Source organism: Macaca thibetana, chromosome 7, assembly GCF_024542745.1.
Source record: "Macaca thibetana thibetana isolate TM-01 chromosome 7, ASM2454274v1, whole genome shotgun sequence".
Classification (NCBI taxonomy): domain Eukaryota; kingdom Metazoa; phylum Chordata; class Mammalia; order Primates; family Cercopithecidae; genus Macaca; species Macaca thibetana.
This window is the reverse complement of record NC_065584.1, coordinates 106,136,200-106,155,419: the sequence shown is the minus strand read 5'-3', so window position 1 is coordinate 106,155,419 and position 19,220 is coordinate 106,136,200. Positions and strand designations below refer to the sequence as shown.

Here is a 19,220-nt window from a genome sequence, read left to right as displayed (position 1 = left end):
AAACCCTCCTTAAGTTTATTTCTTCCGAGTTTACTCAACTACACAAAGACCATACATGCAGAGAACTAAGAGCACACATTTCTGTCAGCACTTTTCACATTATTTTTAAATGTAATAGTGAATGAAACGTGTTTATGTGCGGGGAGTCTGGATAACTTGACTAAATTTCAATTGGTTGTTTTCTGTCTCATATTTTGAATTACATGTATTACAGATATCTTCTCTCTGATACAGCTGATTCAGCAACATTGAAAAGACAATCTTTTTACTTTTTATATTGGAAAATCTCAGATCTACAGAAACATGAATGAAAATGAACACTAAAGATGCCCTTTCTCTACATTTATCAACATTTTACCACCTTTGCTATGCTTTCTCTCTCTCTCTAAACACGTACATGTACATACATGCAATTATACACATTTCTTATTTATTGCTGAACCAATTTTTTCCTTCTGTTTGAGACAGGGTCTCACTCTGTTGCCCAGGCCAGAGTGCAATGGTGCCATCATGACTCACTGCAGCCTTGACCTCCTGGGCTCAGGTGACTCTCAAAACCTCAGCCTTCCAAGTAGGTGGGACCAGAGGCGCACACACCTCCACGCCCATCTAATTTGTTGTTGCTGTTGTTGCAGAAACTGGGTCTCCCTATGTTGCCCAGGCTAGTTTCAAACTCCTCAAGGACTCCTCAAGCTCAAGAAATCCTACTGCCTCAGCCTCTCAAAGTGCTGGGATTATAAGCATGAGCCACCGTGCCTGGCCTACTGCTGAACCAATGAAAGCAGGCTACAAACACTTCATCTCTAAACACCTTAATGTGTATTTCTAAGAAGAGGATATTGTCTTATATAACTATAATACTGTTACAGAGTTCAGGGAATTTAACACCGATCCAAACACTATTATCTAAATGAAAGACTATTTTAAATGTGTAAATTTAGCTCCACCTCCACCCTTTTTAAAGAAAATCAGCATGTGAAAAATACAGCACAGTTCATTATTACCTGAAGTTGATCTTGATGAAATCTCATGGGGCCAAATTGCACATCAGCTACTGCTACCTGTAAGAAAGAGATCTGCTTAAAAATGAAAAAAAAAAAAAAAAAAAAAAAAAAAAAAGACAACAGAGAGAAGCTTAACTTTTTCTCTCTCTAATCAGTGCCAGAAATGAAAGCAAAATTTCTATTCTAGAGACAAATAAAGTAAATAGTAGATAAATGAAATGATTATGAAGAATCCTAAGGATCTCCTTATGGCCCCCAGGAGAAGTGGGGAGCAGGAAAGGAGAAATAAAATGAATAAATAAAATGAATGTGATTCTGGCTTTGCCTTTTACTAGCTACATGTGACTTTAAGTGAATTAATCTTCCTCAGCCTCAATTTCTCATTTGTTACAAAGGCCAAATGAGATGACAATACAGAAAGCCCCCCAATAACAGATACTAAATAAACGCTGATTCCCTCTGTGCCTATTTCCATTTATTTCCTGATGGACGATGAAATCTTATATCCAAATGGCACACGAGTAATGCAGTCCAGCAGTCAGAACCGTGGAATGTCATTGAGAAATGGTTGACACTTTCCATTTCACAGAGGAGCATAATAGCACTTACTGATAAGTACTTATCCATTTGAGAATGTAATGCTAAATCAAAGATAAATATAATATCGTAACCAAACCCCAATGAGTAACAACAATTACAGCACCAATGGAAGACTCAGTGTGTTCTGGTTATTGTGCTAAGGGCTGAACATATGTTATTTCACTGAATCCGATAGTAATGTGGTGAGAGTTTATAGCTGGAAAACTGAAGTTCTAATTACCCTGCATTAAGGCCACACAGCAAGTGGCAGTGCTGGGATTCCACCCAGGTTTGTTTAGCTCCATACAGTGTGCTGTAAACTCAGGAACACTAGACGATTTGAATAGTCTGTGTACAACACAAAGGGGCCCAAGGAAGGGAGAAGGTAGGGCTGAAATCCAGTTCCAGATGATGAATTCTGGCACTGGGCTGCTACCCAGGGAAAGAGATACATTTTGTAATTTGCCCAGAAACTCTGTAGGTGTTGATGAGATCCCAATCTAGGCCTCTATGTGATGGTATGATTCATCACAGCAACAGAAGAACAAGATCCATAGGACTTCCTACAAAATGTTTCCCAACTGACTGCCCTCCTCCAATCTCTCCCCTCAAGCAGTGATCTATTCTAGTAAGCACATCATATGAAGTTTGCTTAGTGACAGAAGAAAAATCGACATATATTTTTAACCATGAGAAGCTGATGTCTACTAATTATGGGCCACTGGTTCAGTTTCTGAATTGCTTTCTAATAATTTTCTCTCTCAGAAGGCATAAAAAGAATGACGGTCCCTAATATTCTAGACCAAAGACTGAGGAGGAAGATTCTTCAGTTAGGTGAAAGAGTCAGGAGAACAGACAGTGCATGGTATCATCTATCCTCTTGAGTTGTGCAACTATGGGCCAGTCTCATACTGGTGTAACCAGATGCCAAAGCCAGAATTTCTATGAGGGAAGATGGTCCAAGAGGTCCAAGGAGAGTCTTAAAAGATGGATTCAGAGAAGACAGTAGAGTAAGAAGCACCAGGAATCTGTCTTCCCACCTAGACAATATTGCACTGGCAGAATATGTCTGATATAGCTATTTTAGGAACAACTGAAGACTTGCAACTTCCAGGGGAAGGCTTGGATGGTAAACCACAGTTAATTTTAGCTCTTAGCACATAGCAGGTACCCAGGCCCATGGTGGGTAGCTGTGCATGTGTTCCTGAAGCAACCTGCACACAACTTGCAGGACCTAGGGAAGGCAAAAACAATCTTGTCCTCCAAATATCAGGGATCTGTGCTCTGATCACTGAATACAGAGGTGCAGATAAAGAAGGGGTGCATTATTGTTGCACTTTCTCCCATTGTTGCAAGCCATTCCCCCTCTAGTTGAAGAGACTTCTAGGAGATTTAAAGGGCTAACGCCCTTCCTCTCCTTTCATTTTTTCTTTTTTACCCTTTGAGAATCAGACATTAGGGACTAAGGCATTCAAAAGCAATGGCATATACAGGGAAAATTAGAAAGAGATTATGCAAGCCTAGGGAAAGGCTTAGAAAATGCCTGAGAAGACCTTAAGTTTACACATTAGACTGATCCTTGGTACAGAGATGGCCTACCACAATTAAAAACAAAACAAAACAAAACAAAACAATAACAGCAAACCCTGGGGAAGACGGAGAATATGACTTCCAGAGTTACCACATTATTAAATTCAAATGTCCAGTTTTCAACACAAATTCACAAAGCATACAAAGAAACAGGCAAAGTACAGCCAATTCAAATGAAAAAAAAACTAAATCAACAGCAACCACCCCTGAAAGATACCTAATGGCAGATCTACTAGACAAAGACTTTAAAACAACTTAAAGATGCTAAAAGAACTAAAGAAAGATGTGGTGAAAGTCAAGAAAATGATGCATGAACAACATGAAAACATAAGGAAAGAGATGGAAAAAAACTAAAAAGAAACCAAAAATAATTTCTGGAGCTGAAAAGTACAATAACTGGAATGAAAAATTCACTGAAGAGATTCAAAGGCAAATTTGGGCAGGCAAAAGAAAAAATGAGCACACTTACAGAGGGGACAATTGAAATTATCGAGTCTGGGAAACAGAAAAAAGCTTTGGAAAAAAAAAAAGTGAACAGAGCTTACAGTGCCTGAAGGACACCATGAAACAAGCTAATATATGCATCATGGGAGTCCCAGACGCTGGAGAGAAAGAGAAAGAGAAAATGTATGAAGAAAACATCCCAAACTTGATGTAAGACATAAATATAAATATTCAAGAAGCTCAACAAACAATAAGTAAGATGAACTCAAAGAGACCCATACCAAGATACACTATAATGAAACTGCTGAAAGATAAAAAGAGAATCTTGAAAGCAGCAAGAACTGGGCATGGTGGCTCACGCTGGTAATCCCAGCACTTTGGTAGGCCAAGATGGAAGGATCGCCTGAGGCCAGGAGTTCAAAACCAGGCTGGCCAACATGGTGAAACCCTGTCTCTACTAAAAATACAAAAAAAAAAAAAAATTAGCTGGGTGTGGTGGCGGGTGCCTGTAACCCCAGCTACTCATGAGGCTGAGGCAGAAGAATTGCTTGAACCTGGGAGGTGGAGGTTGCAGTGAGCCGAGATCGCACCACTGCACTCCAGCCTGGGCAACAGAGTGAGATGCCATCTCAAAAAAAATTAACAAATAAAAAAGAAGAAAAACAAAAAAAGAAAGCAGCAAGAAAGAAGAAACTGGTCACACACAAGAAATCCTCAATAAGATTATCAACAGATTTCTCATCAGAAGCTTAGGAGGTCAGCTATATTTAAAGTGCTAAAAGAAAAAAAATTGTCAATCAAAGATCCTATATCCTAAAACTTCATTCAAAAGTGAGGGAGGAATTAAGACATCTCCAGAATGAAAAACAAAAACAAAAACAAAATAAAACAAATAAAAAAAAACTAAGGGAGTTCATTACCACTAGATAAGCCCTGCAAGAAATGTTCAAGGCAGTCCTGCAGGGTGAAATAAAAGGATACTAGACAGTAACTCAAAGCTGTCTGAAGAAATAAAGATCTCAAAAAAGGTGAAACCATGGATAATTTAAAAAGCTATCACTATTGTATAAATGGCTTATAACTCCTTTTTTTGTTTCCTACATGATTTAAGAGATGAATACAGTTTGGTGGGAAAAAAAATCATTGGTTTAAAAGGAAGTATTATTGTAACTTTGGTTGGTAACTCTGTATTTTGCATTTTATTTTCTAAATAAGAGACATTTGAAAGTATTAGTGTACGCTTTTAGGCACACAATGTACAGTTGTCCCTTGTTATCTGCAGGGAAGTGGTTCCAGGAACACCCATATGCATGAAAAGCTATGGATGCTCAACTACCTTATATAACATACTCTCATTCTCCTCTATGCTTTAAATTGTCTCTACTTACTTATAATACCTAATCCAATGTAATGCTATGTAAACAGTTAATGCTGTACTAATTTTTACATTTTTTATTTTTATTGTTTTTTTTTTCCTAAATATTTTCAATCTTCAGTTGGCTGAATCCACGGATGTGGAACCCACCAATATGGAGGATCAACTACATAAAGTTTTAATTTTGTGACATCAATAACTGAAAAGGGTGGGAATAAAGCAGTATAGGAGAAGAATTTTTGTATGTTATTGAAGTTAAGCTGGCATCATTCAAATTAAATATTTATATAACATTAAGATGTTCACTATAATCCCCATGCTAACCACAAAAAAGTAGCTATAGAATATATACAAAGGGAAGTGAGAAAGGAATTTAAATATTGCACTACAAAAAATCAACTAAACACAAAAGAAGACAGTAATTAAAGAAATGGAAGAAAAAAAAAAAAAAAAAACCTATGTGACATACAGAAAAACAAATAGCAAAATGACAGAAGTTAAGTCCACTTTTATCAGTAATTATTTATTTTTAGGGACAGGGTACTGCTCTATCACGCAGGCTGGAGTGCAATGGCATGATCATAGCTCACTGTAGTCTTGAACTCCTGGGCTCAAGAGATCCTCCCACCTCAGCCTCCCGAGTAGCTGAGACTACAGGTATATGCCACCTCACCTGGTTAATTTTTAAATTTTTGTAGAGACAGGGTCTTGCTTTGTTGTGCAGGCTGAGTAATTACTTTAAATATAAATGGATTAAACTCTCCAGTCAAAAGACAGAGATTGGCAGAATGAACCCATCTATATGTGGTCTATAAGACATTCACTTTAGATCCAAAGACAAAAACAGGAAGTGAAAGGACAGAAAAAGATATTCTAATAGTAATCAAAAAAGAGCAGGGGTAGCTATACTAACATTAGACAAAATAGACTCTAAACCAAAAAAGGCTATAAGAGACAAAGGAGGACATTATATGTTAAAGATTCAATAGAGTAACAAGATATAACAATTATAAGCAATTATGTACCCAATGACAGACCATTAAAATATATAAAGTAAAAACTGCCAGAATTGAAGGAAGAGACAATTCTAAAATAACAGTTGAAGACTTCAACACCCCTCTCTCCATAATGGCTAGACTTAAGCAACACAATAAAACCAACAAGATCTAATAGACATATACAGAATGTGCTACCCAACAACAATACATTTTTCTCAAGTGTACATGGGACATTCTCAAGGACAGACTATATGTTAGGCCACAAATCAAACCTCAATAGATTTTAACAGATAGATATAACACAAAGTATCTTCTCTGGCCTCAACAGGATAAAGTGAGAAACCAGTAACAATAGTGAAACTGGAAAATTCACAAAATCGTGGAAATTAAACAACACAATCTAAACCAACAGATCAAAGAAGAATACACATGATAAATTAGAAAATACTTGGAGATGAATGAAAACAAAAACACAACATACCAAAACTTATGGGATGTAGCAGCAAAAACGGTGCTACGGGGAACATTAACAGCTATAAATACACTAGAAAATAAGATCTCAATCAACAACCTAACTTTATAATTTACGGCACTAGAAAAAGAGCAAATTAAATGCAAAGTTAACAGATGGAAATAATAAAGATTAGAGCAGAGATTAATAAAATAGAGAATAGATAATACAGAAAAATCAAGGAAACCAAAAGCTGATTTTTGAAATGATCAACAAAATTCACAAACCTTTAGCTAGATGGAGAAAAAAATAAAAATGACTCAAATTACCAAAATTAGAAATGAAAGTAGGGACACTGCTACCAATTCTACAGCAATAAAAATGATTCTAAGAGAATACTATGAACAATTATACACCAACAAATTGGATAATCTGGATAAAATGGACAAATTCATAGAAGCGCAAAAAGTACCAAGACCAAATCATAAACAGAAAACCCGAATAGATCTATTACTGGTAAGCAGACTGAATCAGTAATCGAAAATCCCCCAACAAAGAAAACCCCTGGACCCAATGGCTCCATGGGTGAATTCTACCAAGCATTTAAAGAACTAATACAATCCTTTTCAAACTTTTCCAAAAAAATGAAGAGAAAGAAACACTTCCTAACTCATTCTATGAGTCCAGTATTACCTTGATACCAAAGTCAGGGCCAGATGTGGTGGCTCACACCTGTAATCCCAGTCCTTTGGGAGGCTAAGGTGGGAGGACTGTTTGAGGCCAGGAGTCAAGACAAGCCTAGGCAACATAATGAGACCCTAACTCTACAAAAAAGAGAAGAAGAAGAAAAAAGCTGCTCATGGTAGTATGCACCTATAATCCTAGCTACTCAGGAGGCTGAGGGAAGAGGATCATTTGAGCCCAGGAAGTCCAGGCTGCAGTGAGACAAGATTGTGCCACTACATTCCAACTTGGGCAACAGAGCAAGACCCTATCCCTTAAAACAAAACAATCATGCCACTGCATTGCAGCCCAGGTAACAGAGTGAGACTCTATCTCAAAAACAAAACAAACGACAACAACAAAAGACACTAAAAGAAAATTACAGGCCAATATCCCTTATAAACACTGATGCAAAAATCCTCAACAAAATACTAGAAAACTGAATTCGCAGCATAATAAAAGCATTATACACCATGACCAAGTGGGATGTGTTCCTGAAACGCAAGGATGTATCGAAAAATGAAAATTGATCAGTGTAATACATTATCGTAAGAATAAAGCACAAAAACCTCATTCATTATACCTCAAATAATGCAGAAAAGGCATTTAACAAAATTCAATATCCTTTTATGATAAAAACACTCAACAAACTAGAAATAGAAGGGAACTACCTCAACATTTAAAAAGCCATGTATGAGCACAGGAGGTTCCAAGATGGCCGAATAGGAACAGCTCCAGTCTACAGCTCTCAGCATGAGCAACGCAGAAGAAGTGTGATTTCTGCATTTCCAACTGAGGTACGGGGTTCATCTCACTGGGTCTTGTCGGTAAGAGGGTGCAGCCCACAGAGTGTGAGCCGAAGCAGGCAGAGCATCACCTCACCGGGAAGCGCAAGGGGTTGGGAATTCCCTTTCCTAGCCAAGGGAAGCCATGACAGATGGTACCTGGAAAACTGGGAAACTCCCACCCTAATACTGCGCTTTTCCAACGGCCTTAGCAAACAGCACACCAGGAGATTATATCACATGCCTGGCTCAGAGGGTCCCATGCGGAGGAAGCCTCGCTCACTGTTAGAACAGCAGTCTGAGATCAAACTGCAGGCAGCAGCCAGGCTGGGGGAGAGGCCTCTGCCATTGCTGAGACTCCAGTAGGTAAACAAAGCGTCCAGGAAGCTCGAACTGGGTGCAGCCCAGCACAGCTCAAGGAGGCCTGCCTGCCTCTGTAGACTCCACCTCTGGGGGCAGGGCATAGCTGAACAAAAGGCAGCAGAAACTTCTGCAGACTTAAACGTCCCTGTCTGACAGCTTTGAAGAGAGTAGTGGTCCTCCCAGCACAGAGTTTGAGATCTGAGAACAGTCAGTCTGCCTCCTCAAGTGGGTCCCTGACCCCCCAGTAGCCTAACTGGGAGACCCCTCCCACTAGGGGCTAACTGACACCTACGGCTGGGTGCCCCTCTGAGATGAAGCTTCCAGAGGAACAATCAGGCAGCAACATTTGCTGTTCCGTAATATTTGCGGTTTTGCAGGCTCCACTGGTGATACCCAGGCAAACAGGGTCTGGAGTGGACCTCCAGCAAACTCTAACAGACCCACAGCTGAGGGTCCTGACTGCTAGAAGGAAAACTAACAAACAGAAAGGACATTCACACCAAAACCCCTTCTTAACATCACCAGCATCAAAGACCAAAGGTAGATAAAACCACAAAGATAGGGAGAAACCAGAGCAGAAAAGCTGAAAATTCTAAAAATCAGAGTGCCTCTTCTCCACCAAAGGAAAGCAGCCCCTCACCAGCAACAGAACAAAGCTGGATGGAGAATGACTTTAATGACTTGAGAGAAGAAGGCTTCAGACGATCGGTAATAACAACCTTCTCTGAGCTAAAGGAGGATGTTTGAACCCATCACAAAGAAGCTAAAAACCTTGAAAAAAGATTAGACGAATGGCTAACTAGAATAAACAGCGTAGAGAAAACCTTAAATGACCTGATGGAGCTGAAAACCATGGCACAAGAACTACGTGATGCATGCACAAGTTTCAGTAGCCAATTTGATCAAGTGGAAGAAAGGTTATCAGTGATTGAAGATCAAATGAATGAAATGAAGCGGAAAGAGAAGTTAAGAGAAAAAAAGAGTAAAAAGAAACGAACAAAGCCTCCAAGAAATATGGGACTATGTGAAAAGACCAAATCTACGTCTGATTGGTGTACCTGAAAGTGACAGGGAGAATGGAACCAAGCTGGAAAACACTCTGCAGGATATCATCCAGGAGAACTTCCCCAACCTAGCAAGGCAGGCCAACATTCAAATTCAGGAAATACAGAGAATGCCACAAAGATACTCCTCAAGAAGAACAACCCCAAGACACGTAATTGTCAGATTCAAAGTTGAAATGAAGGAAAAAATGTTAAGGGCAGTCAGAGAGAAAGGTTGGGGTTACTCACAAAGGGAAGCCCATCAGACTAACAGTGGATCTCTTGGCAAAAACTCTATAAGCCAGAAGGGGGGGGGGGGTGAATATTCAAAATTCTTAAAGAAAAGAATTTTCAAACCAGAATTTCATATCCAGCCAAACAAAGCTTCATAAGTGAAGGAGAAACAAAATCCTTTACAGACAAGCAAATGCTGAGAGATTTTGTCACCACAAGGCCAGCCTTAAAAGAGCTCCTGAAGGAAGCACTAAACATGGAAAGGAACAACCAGTACCAGCCACTGCAAAAACATGCCAAATTGTAAAGACCATTGATGCTAGGAAAAAACTGCATCAACTAATGAGCAAAATAACCAGTTAACATCATAATGACAGGATCAAATTCACACATAACAGTATTAACCTGAAATGTAAATAGGATAAACGTTCCAATTAAAAGAAATAGACTGGCAAATTGGATAAAGAATCAAGACCCATCAGTGTGCTGTATTCAGGAGACCCATCTCACGTGCAGAGACACATACAGGCTCAAAATAAAGGGATGGAGGAAGATCTACCAAGCAAATGGAAAACAAAAAAAGGCAGGGGTTGCAATCCTAGTCTCTGATAAAACAGACTTTAAACCAACAAAGATCAAAAGAGACAAAGAAGGCCATTACATAATGGTAAAGGGATCAATTCAACAAGAAGAGCTAACTACCCTAAATATATATGCACCCAATACAGGAGCACCCACATTCATAAAGCAAGTCCTTAGAGACTTAGACTCCCACACAATAATAATGGGAGACTTTAACATCCCACTGTTAACATTAGACAGATCAACGAGACAGAAAGTTAACAAGGATATCCAGGAATTGAACTCAGCTCTGCACCAAGCGGACCTAATAGACATCCACAGAACTCTCCATCCCAAATCAACAGAATATACATTCTTCTTAGCACCACATCACACTTATTCCAAAATTGACCACATAGTTGGAAGTAAAACACTCCTCAGTAAATGTACAAGAACAGAAATTATAACAAACTGTCTCTCAGACCACAGTGCAATCAAACTAGAACTCAGGATTCAGAAACTCACTCAGAACTGCCCAACTACATGGAAACTGAACAACCTGCTCCTGAATGACTATGGGGTACATAACGAAATGAAGGCAGAAATAAAGATGTTCTTTGAAACCAATGAGAACAAAGACACAACATACAAGAATCTCTGGGACACATTTAAAGCAGTGTGTAGAGGGAAATTTATAGCACTAAATGCCCACAAGAGAAAGCAGGAAAGATCTAAAACTGACACCCTAACATCACAATTAAAAGAACTAGAGAAGCAAGAACAAACACATTCAAAAGTTAGCAGAAGACAAGAAATAACTAAGATCAGAGCAGAACTGAAGGAGATAGAGACACAAAAAACCCTTCAAAAAAATCAATGAATCCAGGAGCTGGTTTTTTGAAAAGATCAACAAAATTGATAGACTGCTAGCAAGACTAATAAAGAAGAAAAGAGAGAAGAATCAAATAGACACAATAAAAAATGATAAAGGGGATATCACCACTGATCCCACAGAAATACAAACTACCATCAGAGAATACTATAAACACCTCTACACAAATAAACTAGAAAATCTAAAAGAAATGGATAAATTCCTGGACACATACACCTTCCCAAGACTAAACCAGGAAGAAGTTGAATCCCTCAATAGACCAATAACAGACTCTGAAATTGAGGCAGTAATTAATAGCCTACCAACCATAAAAAGTCCCAGACATGATGGATTCACAGCTGAATTCTACCAGAGGTACAAAGAGGAGCTGGTACCATTCCTTCTGAAACTATTCCAATCAATAGAAAAAGAAGGAATCCTCCCTAACATTTTATGAGGCCAGCATCATCCTGATACCAAAGCCTGGCAGAGACACTACAAAAAAGGAGAATTTTAGACCAATACCCCTGATGAACATTGATGCAAAAATCCTCAATAAAATACTGGTAAACCGAATCCAGCAGCACATCAAAAAGCTTATCCACCACGAACAAGTTGGCTTCATCCCTGGGATGCAAGCCTGGGTCAACATACGCAAATCAACAAACGTAATCTATCATATAAACAGAACCAAAGACAAAAACCACATGATTATCTCAATAGATGCAAAAAAGGCTTTTGACAAAATTCAACAGCCCTTCATGCTAAAAACCTCTCAATAAACTAGGTATTGATGGGACCTATCTCAAAATAATAAGAGCTATTTATGACAAACCCACAGCCAATATCATACTGGATGGGCAAAAACTTGAAGCATTCCCTTGGAAAACTGGCACAAGACAGGGATGCCCTCTCTCACCCCTTCTATTCAACATAGTGTTGGAATTTCTGGCCAGGGCAATCAGGCAAGAGAAAGAAATAAAGGGTATTCAATTAGGAAAAGGGGAAGTCAAATTGTCCCTGTTTGCAGATGACATGATTGTATATTTAGAAAACCCCATTGTCTCAGCCCAAAATCTCCTTAAGCTGATAAGCAACTTCAGCAAAGTCTCAGGATACAAAATCCATGTGCAAAAAACACAAGCATTCCTATACACCAATAACAGACAAACAGGAAGCCAAATCATGAGTGAACTCCCATTTACAATTGCTTCAAAGAGAATAAAATACCTAGGAATCCAATTTACAAGGGATGTGAAGGACCTCTTCAAGGAGAACTACAAACCACTGATCAATGAAATAAAAGAGGATACAAACAAATGGAAGAACATTCCATGTTCATGGACAGGAAGAATCAATAACATGAAAATGGCCATACTGCCCAAGGCAATTTATAAATTCAATGCCATCCCCATCAAGCTACCAATGACTTTCTTCACAGAATTGGAAAAAACTACTTTAAAGTCCATATGGAACTTAAAGAGCCCGCATTGCCACGACAATCCTAAGCAAAAAGAACAAAGCTGGAGGCATCACACTACCTGGCTTTTCAAACTATACTACAAGGCTACAGTAACCAAAACAGCATGGTACTGGTACCAAAACAGAGATATAGACCAATGGAACAGAACAGAGCCCTCAGAAACAGTACCACATATCTACAACCATCTGATCTTTGGCAAACCTGACAAAAACAAGAAATGGGGAAAGGAGTCCCTATTTAATAAAATGGTGCTGGGAAAACTGGCTAGCCATATGTAGAAAGCTGAAACTGGATCCCTTCCTTACACCTTACACAAAAATTAATTCAAGATGAATTAAAGACTTAAATGTTAGATGTAAAACCATAAAAACCCCAGGAAGAAAACCTAGGCAATACCATTCAGGACATAGGCATGGGCAAGGACTTCATGACTAAAACAGCAAAAGCAATGGCAACGAAAGCCAAAATTGACAAATGGATCTAATTAAACTAAAGAGCTCCTGCACAGCAAAAGAAACTCCCATCAGAGTGAAAAGGCAACCTACAGAATGGAAGAAAATTTTTACAATCTACCCATCTGACAAAGGGCTAATATCCAGAATCTACAAAGAATTTTACAAATTTACAAGCAAAAATCAAACAACCCCATCAAAAAGTGGGCAAAGGATATGAACAGACACTTCTCAAAAGAAGACAATTATGCAGCCAACAGCACATGAAAAAATGTTCATCATCACTGGCCATCAGAGCAATGCAAATCAAAACCACAATGAGATACCATCTCACACCAGTTAGAAGGGTGATCATTAAAAAGTCAGAGAACAACAGGTGCTGGGGAGGATGTGGAGAAATAGGAACCCTTTTACACTGTTGGTGGGACTGCAAACTAGTTCAACCATTGTGGAAGACAGTGTGGCCATTCCTCAAGGATCTAGAACTAGAAATACCATTTGACCCAGCCATCCCATTACTGGGCTGGATTAAGAAAATGTGGCAAATATACACCATTGAATGCTATGCAGCCATAAAAAAGGGTGAGTTCATGTCCTTTGTAGGGACATGGATGAAGCTGGAAACCATCATTCTGAGCAAACTATCACAAGGACAGAAAACCAAACACCACTCATAGGTGGGAATTGAACAATGAGAACACTTGGACACAGGGTGGGGAACATCACACACCAAGGCCTGCTGTGGGGTGGGGGGAGGGGGAGGGGTAGCATTAGGAGATATACCTAATGTAAATGACAAGATAACGGGTGCAGCACACCAACATTGCACACGTATACATATGTAACAAACCTGCACGTTGTGCACATGTACCCTAGAACTTAAAGTATAATAATAATAATTTTAAAAAGCCAGTATGTGCAGCCATAAAAAGGAACAAGACCATGACCTTTGCACAAACACGGATGGAGCTGGAAGCATTATCCTCAGCAAACTAACAGGCACAGAAAACCAAACACTGCATGTTCTCTCTTATAAGTGGGAGCTAAACGACGAGAACACATGAACACATGTGGGGGAACACCACACACTGAGACCTGTGGCAGGTGGAGGGAGGGAGAGCATCAGGAATAATAGCTAACAGGTGCTGGGCTTAATACCTGGTTGATGGGTTGATCTGTGCAACAAACCACCATGGCACACATTTACCTATATAACAAACCTGCACATCCCTAAGTACCTCGGGGCTTAAAAGTTGAAGAAAAAAAATTTTTTAACACATTTTTTAAAAAGCCATGTATGAACAAAACCCACAGCAAACATCATAATGAATGGTAAAGGACTTTTCCTCTAAGATCAGGAACAAAGCAAGGATGCCTACTGCTTCTATTCAACATAGAAAGTCCTAGCCAGAGCAAATAGGTAAAAAAAAAAGACAGTCGAAATAGAAAATAAGAAGTAAAATTATCTTTATTCATTTGTATGATCTTATATGTAAGAAAACCCTAAAGATTCCACACACACATACACAAAAGCCTGTTAGAACTAATAAAGTCAGCAAAGTATCAGGACATAAAGGCAACACACCAAACAAGTTGCATTTCTATACACTAACAATGACCAATCTCAAAAGAAATTACAATAAACAATTCCAATTACAATAGCATTAAAAAGAATAAGGCACTTATGAATTAATTTAACCAAGGAAGTGAAAGATTTGTACAAGTGAAACTACAAAATATTGCTGAAAAATTAAAAAGACTTAATAAATGGAAACACATCCCATATTCACAAATTACAATACTTAACATTGTTAAGATGTCAATACTACTCAGAGCAATCTATAGATTCAAAGCAATCCTTAATATGTTTTTTGAAGAAATAGAAAAAAACCCATTCTAAAATTCATATGGAATCTCAAGGGATCTCGAATAGCCAAAACAATCTTGAAAAGAACATAAGTGGAGAACTCACACTTCCTGATTTTGTAACTTACTACAAAGCTACAGTGATCAAAATAATGTGGTACTAGCATAAAGACAGACCTACAGACCAATGAACTAGAATAAAGGACCCAGAAATAAACCTTTGTGTATAGGGTCAAATAATTTTTAACAAGGGAGCCAAGAACATTCAATGGTGAAAGGAGAGTCTTTTCAACAAATGGTGCTGGGAAAACTGAATAACCACATTCAAAGAATGAAGTTGGACCCTTATCTAACACCATATACAAAAATTTATTCAAAATGGATTAAAGACCTAAATTTAAGACCTAATACACAGAACTCTTAAAAGAGAATACAGTGCAAAATCTTCACAACACTAGACTTGGCAATGATTTTTTTGGATATGATACCAATGGCACAGGCAGCAAAAGAAAAAAGAGACAAATTAAACTTCATCAAAATTTTAAAATTTTGTGCATAAAAAGACAACAGAGTAAAAATGTAACCCACAGAGCTGGAGAAAGTATTTGCCAATCATGTATCTGGTAAGAGAGTAATATCTAGAATATATAGAGAACCTCTATAAACTCAACAACAACCCAATCAAAAATGGGCAAAGGACTTGAACAGACATTCTTCTCCAAAGAAGATATGTTAATAAAAGAAAGGGCCAATAAGCACATGAAAAGATGCTCAATATCAATAACCATTAGGGAAATGAAAATCAAAACCACAATGAGACACCACCTCACACTACCACCAGAAAACAACAAGTGCTGATGAGAACATGGAAGAACTGGAACCTCTGTCCCCTGTTGCTGGAAATATTAAATGGTATAGCTGCTGCAGAAAACAGAATGGCAATTCCTCAAAAAATTAACAAAATAGAATTAACATATGATCCAACAATCCCCTTTTGGGTATACATTCAAAAGAATAAAAAGCAGTGATTCAGACAGAAATTGGTATGCCCATGTTCATAGCAGCATTATTCATAATTTCTAAAACATGAAAACAGCCCAAGTGTCTAATGACAGATGAACAAATAAACAAAGCCAGGAGTGGTGGCATGTGCCTGCAGTCCCTCCCAAGTGGGAGGCTAAGGCAGGAGAATCACTCGGGCCTGGGAGTGAGCTCAACACAGTGAGATCCTGTTTCTTTCTTAAAAAAAAAAAAAAAAAGAATAAATGTATTTTAAAACGTGATATATGCATACAATGGAATATTATTCAGCCATAAAAAGGAAATTCTGACACATATGCTATGGAACAGATGAATAGTAAGAACATTATGCTAGGTGAAATAAACCAGTCACAAAAAGACAAATTCTATGATTCCACTTATATGAGGTACTTGGAGTAGTCAAAATATAGAGAGAGCAGAATGTGTTTGCCAGGGAGAGTGGGAAGGGAAGAATGGGGAAGTTCTTGTTTAATGGATACCTTGTTTTAGTTTTACAAAATGAAAAGAGTTCAGGAGATAGATGGTGATCACAGTTGCACAACATTATGAATGTATTTAATACCATTCAAGCATACACCTAAAACTGGTTAAGATGGTATATTTTACGTTGTGTGTATTTTGCCACATTTTTTAAAATCAGGAAAAAAGGAGAGATCTGGTCTGTATAATCATTTTCTTTTTTATTTTCTTTTTTATTTTTTGAGACAGAGTCTCACTCTGTAGCCCAGGCTAAAGTGTACTGACGCGATCTCAGCTCACTGCAACCTCCACTTCCCGGGTTCAAGCAATTCTCCTGCCTCAGCCTCCCAAGTAGTTGGGACTACAGGCACCAGCCACCACGTCTGGCTAATTCTTGTTATTTTTAGTAGAGACGGGGTTTTGCCGTATTGGCAAGGGTGGTCTCAAACTCCTGACCTCAAGTGATCCGTCTGCCTTAGCCTCCCAAAGTACTGGAATTACAGGTGTTAGCCACCACGCCTGGCTTTATTATTTTTTAAAAGTCAACTTTCAAGTGCTTGAAATGGTCTGTATAATCATCATACTCTCACAGTGCAGGAAGAAGGAAAGCAAGAGGCTCTGCGAGACCAATTTGAACGATGAGTTTTTTGTTTGTTGCACCAGCACTTTATGAACAAGTTTAAAGCAATGAGCAAATGAATGAGACTGATCTATTGCTAGGAGAATGCAGTGGAACTGCTCAGGAAGAAGAAAGGAAGAAAATGACAGGAAGAAGAGAAAGAAAATCATTTTGCTGATTTCCTACAGTATGGGGCACAGTTTCATAAGAGAAAGCAGAAAAAAGCATAAACTGGAGGGATGCTGCTACTGCCACAATAAAGCAGGGTCAGAGAGCCACTTGGGTCCTTTATATGAATTGGTGTCTCAGTCTCTGACAGAATACTCATGAAATTTACTAAGAAGGATCAAACAGATAAAAAATAAAGTCTGAATGGAAAGAAAGAAAATATTTATAAATATTAGAAAAACATGATATATGAGGTTACCAAAAAAACCCTTATTATATATTCCTAAAGTAAAAACTGTACAGTTTTTATCCTTCAACGAAGCAAACTAGGAATTAAAAACTTAAGTTAAAGCAACAATAAAAAATCCTATCTCCTTAGAAAACTTAAAAATATTAACTCACAAAATTATTGAATCAAAGAGAGATATGCAAACTATGCCTACAGATTACTTGGAAAATAAAAGTGAATATTATGTAGTAAGACTTACAGGATACCACTGCTAAATTATAATGAGAGGCAAAATCTATAGTCTAAAACCTTTTTGTCACAAAATAAATAAGTATACTAAGCTTTCAAATCATTAAGTTTGAGAAAGTCAACAGTACAAACTTAAGGAAACCAGTAAGAAAAATAAAGGCAATAATAAATTGTTTAAATATTAATGACCAGCATGAATAAAAAGTATGTATATACATATTTATATTTGTCACAAGCTGAGGGAAAAGATAAAAGTCTGGAAAGCTCAGGGCAAAAGGCTCAACCCTTCTAGGTAAACAATCCTGAATGTGTGGTCTACACCAAAAGCTGGTGAAATAACTTGATTTGTACAAAGGACAGCATAAATTTATGATGTGAACTTATAAAAGTAACTCACCATTGGATTTATTTTAAGAAATAAAGGTAGCTATGGGTTCACTTTTAAAAGATTTAAGACTATGAATTTTGCCAGGGTAAAATTTTAGCAATATCATTTTAAAATGTTCATGTTTCAGCAATTCCTTTTTACCATTAAACACTTACTTTATTTACTTAACTAGATTGCATTTAACCTTACATCCTGTCTACGGGGTATATCCGGCTCTCAGGACCTCTATGGAGCAGAGTCTTCTAACAGCCGGACAACTACTTACCGCTGCTCCCCCCAAAATAACCACCACCAGGAAATCTGATGACATTACTCAGTGAGCAGACGTCAGCAGTGAGTCCTCAAAGAGTAAACAACTTCCTGACTGCTCTAAAAAGAGGACTGGAACTACTAGAATTCTTGTATCCATCCTTTCTTTATGTATGGAAATCATAACCAAACTGACCTAAGGCTTCAGGTCACAGCCCTCTTAATAATAACTTATTTTTCACATTAATATTTACAAGGGAATAGTCATTTTCAAATCAATTTAAATAGCATAGTTTTGATTTAATCTTTCAGCTTTAAAAGCAACTGACATTTTTAAGCAATATAGAAACAACACTCTGTTCAATAGCTGATATCAGTAATTATACCTGTTGTTAAATTTAATCTTTTATACTTTTAAATATTTGTGGATATATTAAGATTTATTATTTAAAAAGGTTATAAGATTATAATCAGACAATATGACGGTGCCAATTTGCATTTTAATATTGTAAAGTAAAATTTTTTGTAAATATAGTTGGCAGATATATGAAACAAATTATTAGAAGCTTTGATCTGTTTGCCTGATTTAACATCATTTAGATGTGGTACTAGAAGGCAAAGTTATTATGTTATAAATCTTGATTAGGGGTGAGTGAGAAAGAAAATAGATACACAATTCCAACCTATGTAAAATTTCTACTCCCCTCTACCCTCCCTGTCCCTTGCCTGCTTTGTTTTTTCTTCTTAGCTCCCAATCACCATTTGGTATACTACATATTTTATTATCTATCTTCTCTTTTGCCTGTTTCTCCCACTGGAATATAAAGTTCTGTAACAACGGGGATTTACCTGCTTTATTCATTACTGTATTTCCAACACCCAAAACAGTGTCTGGTACATGGTATTCAAAAAATATTTTGGAATTAATGTGCAGTCAACAGCTAATCTTTTTAAACCAATCATTTATCTAGAAATTATACTCATACCAGCTTATTA

General features: G+C 37.7%; 1 protein-coding gene across 3 annotated transcripts in view; it reads right to left on the bottom strand.

The window, feature by feature from the left end:
- Positions 1-19,220, bottom strand: part of PDE8A (phosphodiesterase 8A) — a 155,870-nt gene that overhangs the window by 73,306 nt on the left and 63,344 nt on the right. For all 3 annotated transcript variants that reach the window (XM_050796136.1, XM_050796135.1, XM_050796137.1), the window contains exon 2: positions 1,005-1,061. In XM_050796136.1, coding sequence (XP_050652093.1) covers positions 1,005-1,061 — 57 coding nt within the window. The remainder of the gene's footprint in view (positions 1-1,004; positions 1,062-19,220) is intronic.